Below are 7,298 nucleotides of genomic sequence, written 5' to 3'. Positions count from 1 at the left end.
AGGAAAAACCGGTTTGTCACAATGCCCTCTGACATTTCGTAATTAAGGGACGTCTACAGTTGCTACTGTTAACACAAGGCAGTTGTTACTACTTAAACAAGAAATCTTTTTAAAAAAGCTGGCCATGCGACCTCATTATGGGGGGGGGGTGAAATTGTTGAAGTATTAGTTTGTGAAATGAGTGCATTTGTCTGGTGAAGGCTGCACTGGTACAGTGTGATTGTGTGCAGGGAAAAAGAGGTGCAAGGACAATGGTAATCGGTTGAGTTGAAGTGCAGTGTTTTATTCATTTTTTTTCGATATAGAATAAACTGTTTTTAAAGTCATGTTTATTTTGTGCTGCTTTAATTTCTGTTCTTCTTTGTAGAAGTTAAACGAACCGAGTAAGATGCAGTGAGAAAAGTGTGTATAATTTCATCGAAAGTGAATGAAATATAACATTGTTTAATGGTAGTGGTTTTGCTGCACCTGAAATCAAAGTGGAATCTTTTGTCAGCATAACAGATTCCTCAGTGACTGGCAAATTTGAAAGTTTGTTGTCATTGATGTATGGTCAACCAACTATTGAAAAACGGTTTTCAAAGAAAGCTGTATAATTACAAAGAACTGTAGCATGACAAAAAAATAAATAAGGAGAGGAGATCAGGAGGGATATGTACAGTAGCTGATTATAATTTGCTTTCACAGTTGCCTTCACATTTGTGAATAGTGGAAGCACAATTCGATAGATTGCTTTTGAAGTTAACATATCAAAATCAAACAAATATTACTTCGACATTATCAATGTGAAACAATGCAACAACAGGTACTTCCAGTTCTGTGAATGATTTGAATTAAAAAGATGATGTCAGCTGTGCAAGCCCTGCATTTATAACAAGAGTGGAGGTGCTGCTATAGTATGAGCTGTGCTGATATTACATGCGCGACTGGATATCAGGTGCTGCCAGGTGTGCATTCACGACAAGAGTTCAGGTGACATAAGCTGTGCAGGTACTGCATTCACGACAAGAGTTCAGATGACGTCAGCGGTGCAGGTACTGCATTCACGACAAGAGTTCAGGTGACGTCAGGGGTGCAGGTACTGCATTCACGACAAGAGTTCAGGTGACGTCAGGGGTGCAGGTACTGCATTCACGACAGGAGTTCAGGTGACGTCAGCGGTACAGGTACTGCATTCACGACAAGAGTTCAGGTGACGTCAGCGGTGCAGATACTGCATTCACAACAAGAGTTCAGGTGACGTCAGCGGTGCAGGTACTGCATTCACGACAAGAGTTGAGGTGACGTCAGCGGTGCAGGTACTGCATTCACAACAAGAGTTCAGGTGACGTCAGCGGTGCAGGTACTGCATTCACAACAAGAGTTCAGGTGACGTCAGCGGTGCACGTACTGCATTCACGACAAGAGTTGAGGTGACGTCAGCGGTGCACGTACTGCATTCACAACAAGAGTTCAGGTGACGTCAGCGGTGCAGGTACTGCATTCACAACAAGAGTTCAGGTGACGTCAGCGGTGCACGTACTGCATTCACGACAAGAGTTGAGGTGACGTCAGCGGTGCACGTACTGCATTCACAACAAGAGTTCAGGTGACGTCAGCGGTGCAGGTACTGCATTCACAACAAGAGTTCAGGTGACGTCAGCGGTGCACGTACTGCATTCACGACAAGAGTTGAGGTGACGTCAGCGGTGCAGGTACTGCATTCACAACAAGAGTTCACGTTACGTCATCGGTGCAGGTACTGCATTCACGACAAGATTTCAGGTGACGTCAGCTCGGCAGGTACTGCATTTACGATAAAAGCTCAGGTGACGTCGGCTTTTCGGGTACTGCATTCAGAACTGGACCTTGGGGATGTCAGGTGTGCAGGTAATGCATGCGCAGCTGAAGTTGAGGTGCTGTCAGCTGTCCAGGTAGTGCGCGAACAGCTGACACTCAGGATGTCGGCTGTGTGGCGGTAGGTAGTGCATGTGCGACTGGACTTCAGGTGTCGTCAGCTGTGGAGGTAGTACATGCACCGCTGAAGACCAGGTACTGTCAGTTGTGTTGATACTTCATGCAAAACTACTGGCCAGGTGCTGTCAATTGTGGAGGTATCAAATAAAGGAATGGAAGTCAAGCGTCACTTCAGGTGTTGTCTTGTATGCAGGTACTGCATGGCTTGCACAGTTGGAGTTCAGCTGCTGTGAGCTGCTTAGATACAGCTTTAATAGGTGCAGTGAGTTTCTGGTATTGGAAGTTAGATCCTGTTAGCTGTACAGATAGTGCATGCATGATTTCAAGTGAGGTGTTGTCAACTGCACAGGTACTGCTTGTAAGACTTTAGGTGTAGTATTCATGAAGTTGTTCCTAATATGTGATGATATTTTTCTGTTAAGCATGGTAGGTGAATTGATGTATGATCATGCGTCCTCTGTTGGCTGAGAATGTTGTGTGATACTTTCAGTTAGTCTTTTCATTTCTATTATCACTGATTGAAATGCTGAAATATTTTTTGGTTTAAATTCTAGTAATGAACCAGAGATTTGTACTATGAAGAAACAGGTATCAGATACAGTAAATGCTTCTGTCAGGGCATTCTGTAATGTATACTAAGGATTAGTAGTGCGGATCGGTCCGGCCGGACCGGTTCCGGACTTGTAAAACGTTTAGGTTCAAGTCCAAAAAAAACTAAACGTCTGGAAACAAGTCCGGACTTGAAAAAAGATTCTCTCACTCATACACTCCTTTTTGTTTTAAACCATCTTAAACCTTCCTTAAATCGTGAAATTTGCATTAAAAAATATTAAAACAAGAGTTCTACGACCTCATACCTTCGCGAAATGATTTTGACCTTTATGACTGACGTATTAGGAGTGTTTTTCATCAATCAAAAATCATATCAGTTGATCCTCCTCACCCAAATAACATAAGTTGTCCAAACCTCCTTGTTATGATTATGAGCTTAACAAAGAAGGTTATGCTAACATTTTTCATCAATAATGCAAATAAGCTCCTTATTAGCATAATTTGATTCAATGGTGTTCACATTCACACAACTTCTAAATGCAACAAGTATGAAATTGCCGTTATTTACTAGTATGGAATGATAGTAGTTTCTCATGAATTATGCAAATTAGGCCTACATTTGCATAATTTCTATCTTTTGACATTCCTCTCTTCCTTAGTTGAAAATGTCACATATTTGAATAGTCATATCATGGAACACAGCAGGTTTTTAAAATTGCCTCATTAATTATAATCTGATTTGCATAATTATCATCCAATCATACCAAGCATCACATAAGCTATCTACATACCAAAAATCATGACCATCCATCAAGCCCATCTCGAGTTATATTATTTTCTCATTAATTATGTAAATGAGGTTCTCATTTGCATAGCTGATATCTATTAATATGTCTCTCTTCCTCAGTTACATATGTCACATGTTTGCGAGTCCTATCATGGAAATTGATGAATGTATAAACTTTCCTCATTAATTATGCAAATTAGTTACTGATTTGCATAATAAGTATCCAATCATGTACATCATCGCTCAAGCTATGTACATGCAAAAAATCATGACCTTCCATCAAGCCCTTCTTGAGTTATTCCCTTTCAAAGTCTGAAGCAAAACCTACCCCTGCAGTTCCAAAAAAGTTGCTAGGGGGCCCAAACCTATACCACTTACTCTCTGCCCAACGAGCTATCTACCACTCAAAAATCAGTTCCATAGCATGTCCACAACAAGAGATATCATAACAGGAAGTTCCGCTGCAGTACCGTAACAAGCCGATAGGGGGCCCAAAATCTAATCATTTTCAGGTTTCATCGAGACCTAACAACATACCAAATACCAAGACAATCCTTCCAAGAATTCTCGACTTATCGTGTTCACTAACAGACACACAGACATGCTCGGTATTCCCATGCTGTGGCACTGCATTAATGACTGTTCTTACTCATATAAGGCCGTGTATATCCAACTTTGGTCAAAATGTGTATGTTTCAGTCTTTTAATTGGTGTAAGGAGATATCTTTGTGGTTTGGTTTCACATGCTCCGAGTGGACTCTTCCAGGCTGGGAGTAGGTCAAAGTTGACGATTGTTTTCGTCTGTCAGCTGTTACGAGAGAACGAGCTGGTCAACTGTCTATTTTCTTTGCATGATTCTAAAGTAGACAGATGTGGCTTTCTGGTGCATAAGAATTTTTGGGGCTTGCAATTAAGGTGAATCCTTTTCTGAGCCCTTGTTTTAGTGCTTTAAAGCATTACTGCCTATATGGGCAAGTCTATCTCTTGTATCTGCCCTACAGCTGGCTGATAGCCAATTTGTCTCTGGCAGTAACTGACGTTTCCTGCCTGCCTCATGACCCCTCATGACCCCTCATGACCAACTTTGCCCCCCATCTACCCGTATCAATATCCCCTGAAACAATACAGCCCACACGTCGCAACCAGAACGCATAGTAAAGCATACAATTGAACACATTTTTACACTTTTCTCGTTAATTATGCAAAACACTTCGCCCAAAATCTAATCATCTTGAGATTTGCCACATACACACCGACACACCAACTACGACAACAAACCATCCAGGCGTTCTCGACTTATTCTGTTCACTAACAGACACACAGACAAGCACCATCGAATAACCTACTCGACGAAACCATTCGTCGCGAAGGTAACAATGCTGTTTTTGTGTTTATAACTGAACTTTTGTGTTAATTACTGGCTGTATATAATTCCTTATATATAGTTTTCAAATTACGTGTAAAATATCTGCCAATATGCAATTTTACATGTAACACGCAAAAATATTCCAAAATTATTGTTCAGGTCCGGACTTTCAAGTCCGGACCTGAACCTAAACCTCTGGACTCGAGTCCGAACCTAAACCTAAACTCGCGTTTAGATCCACACCACTACTAAGGATACTCAGCTTCTGTGGAAAATATGTCTCCTGTGTAGGAATCATGGACAGATATGTGTACAGTACCAGTATTGTTGCTGAGTTGTAAATATGCTGGAAGACTATCAATTGAAAAATAGTCAACGCTGCAGTGATGACTTTAAGGAGTTGTATAATTCATCACCTTTGACTAAAACAGAATCAAGATCTGTAGGGTTCCAAGTTGTTGCCTGTTTGTATTGTGATAAACAATAGCTATTAGGGAATTTAAGGTCCATTGTTTACCTCTACTTGTAACATTGAAAACTGTATCACCTTGATGATGGTTTCCAGATATTATTTGGTCAGACATTCTGGACAAAATCCAATCTGATTCTTTGGCAACTGTGACAAGTTTGTTCAAGTTAAACTCTGGTGACAGCTATGGCAATGTTTGGTAAAGTAAGTGCCAAGTCTGCCTCGGTGGCAGCTACGGCAGGGTTTGGTCATGTAAGTGCCGAGTCTGCTTCGGTGGCAGCTATGACAAGGTTTGGTCATGTAAGTGTCGAGTCTGCTTCGGCGGTAGCTATGGCAGGGTTTGGTCAAGTCTGCTTCGGTGGTAGCTATGGCAGGGTTTGTCAAGTAAGTGTCAAGTCTGCTTCGGTGGCAGCTATGGTAGGGTTTGGTCATGTAAGTGCCAAGTCTACTTCGGTGGCAGCTATGGCAAGGTTTGGTCATGCAAGTGCCAAGTCTGCTTCGGTGGCAGCTATGGCAGGGTTTGGTCATGTAAGTGACAAGTCTGCTGCGATGGCAGAGATGGCAGGGTTTGGTCATGTAAGTGCCAAGTCTGCTTCGGTGGTAGCTATGACAGGGTTTGGTCAAGTAAGTGCCAAGTCTGCTGCGATGGTAGCTATGGCAGGGTTTGGTCAAGTAAGTGTCAAGTATGCTTCGGTAGTAGCTATGGCAGGGTTTGGTCAAGTAAGTGCCAGGTCTGCTTCGATGGCAGCTATGGCAAGGTGTGGTAATGTAAGTGCCAAGTCTGCTGCGATGGCAGCTATGGAAAGGTTTGGTCATGTAAGTGCCAAGTATGCTTCGGTGGTAGCTATGGCAGGGTTTGGTCAAGTCTACTTCGGTGGTAGCTATGGCAGGGTTTGGTCAAGTAAGTGTCAAGTCTACTTCGGTGGCAGCTATGGCAAGGTTTGGTCATGTAAGTGCCAAGTCTGCTTCGGTGGCAGCTATGGCAGGGTTTGGTCATGCAAGTGCCAATTCTGCTTCGGTGGCAGCTATGGCAGGGTTTGGTCATGCAAGTGCCAAGTCTGCTTCGGTGGCAGCTATGGCAGGGTTTGGTCAATTAATTATAAGTGCCAAGTATGCTTCGGTGGCCGCTATGGCAGAGTTTGGTCATGTAAGTGCCAAGTCTACTTCGGTGGCCGCTATGGCAGAGTTTGGTCATGTAAGTACCAAGTCTGCTGCGACGGCATCTATGGCAAGGTTTGGTCATGTAAGTGCCAAGTATGCTTCGCTGGTAGCTATGGCAGGGTTTGGTCAAGTCTGCTTCGGTGGTAGCTATGGCAGGGTTTGGTCATGTAAGTGTCAAGTCTGCTTCGGTGGCAGCTATTGTAGGGTTTGATCATGTAAGTGCAAAGTCTTCTTCGGTGGCAGCTATGGCAAGGTTTGGTCATGTAAGTGCCAAGTCTGCTTCGGTGGCAGCTATGGCAAGGTTTGGTCATGTAAGTGCCAAGTCTGCTTCGGTGGCAGCTATGGCAAGGTTTGGTCATGTAAGTGCCAAGTCTGCTTCGGTGGCAGCTATGGCAAGGTTTGGTCAAGTAAGTGCCAAGTCTGCTTCGGTGACAGTTATGGCAGGGTTTGGTAAAGTCAGTGCCAAGTCCGCTTCGGTGGCACCTATGGCAAGGTTTGGTCAAGTAAGTGCCAAGTCTGCTTAGGTGACAGTTATGGCAGGGTTTGGTAAAGTCAGTGCCAAGTCCGCTTCGGTGGCACCTATGGCAATACAAGTAAGCTTATTCTGAATAAGTTGTCTGGCTGTATGGAACACTTCTGGTGGAGTATGCCTCAAGCTTTATTACATGTAATAAACTCACAAGAATCGATACATTAAATAATATGTCAAATTTTAGATTTAAGTTTTACTGTTAGATGTTGCCCTAAAAGAACACAAGAAAAATTCTGTCATCATAAACAACATAAAATAGGGGTTTAAACTCAGCATAGGTTAACCTGGTTTGTACAAAATCATACAATTCATGTAACGTTAACATTCTAAACAAATTGTTCATGGTGTGGTTTGTATATACACCTTGAACATTATCCATACCATACAATTTCATATCAAGTTCAGTGACCTGTGCCGGTATAATAAAGTTGGACCACACAAATCGCCCGAACTTTTAATAATAATAATAAGTTTA

At 42.6% G+C, this 7,298-nt stretch overlaps 1 protein-coding gene across 1 annotated transcript; it reads left to right on the top strand.

The window, feature by feature from the left end:
- The first annotated feature begins 5,316 nt into the window (after nucleotides 1-5,316).
- On the top strand, nucleotides 5,317-6,815 carry LOC136447691 (ice nucleation protein-like). The gene is made up of 2 exons (XM_066446733.1): nucleotides 5,317-6,079; nucleotides 6,535-6,815. Exons 1-2 carry the CDS (start codon nucleotides 5,317-5,319, stop codon nucleotides 6,813-6,815), a joined length of 1,044 nt encoding a protein of 347 aa, XP_066302830.1.
- Nucleotides 6,816-7,298: the final 483 nt, after the last annotated feature.

Source organism: Branchiostoma lanceolatum, chromosome 13 (assembly GCF_035083965.1).
Source record: "Branchiostoma lanceolatum isolate klBraLanc5 chromosome 13, klBraLanc5.hap2, whole genome shotgun sequence".
Classification (NCBI taxonomy): domain Eukaryota; kingdom Metazoa; phylum Chordata; class Leptocardii; order Amphioxiformes; family Branchiostomatidae; genus Branchiostoma; species Branchiostoma lanceolatum.
The sequence above is the reverse complement of the archived record's forward strand: the minus strand, read 5'-3'. Positions and strand labels throughout refer to the sequence as shown.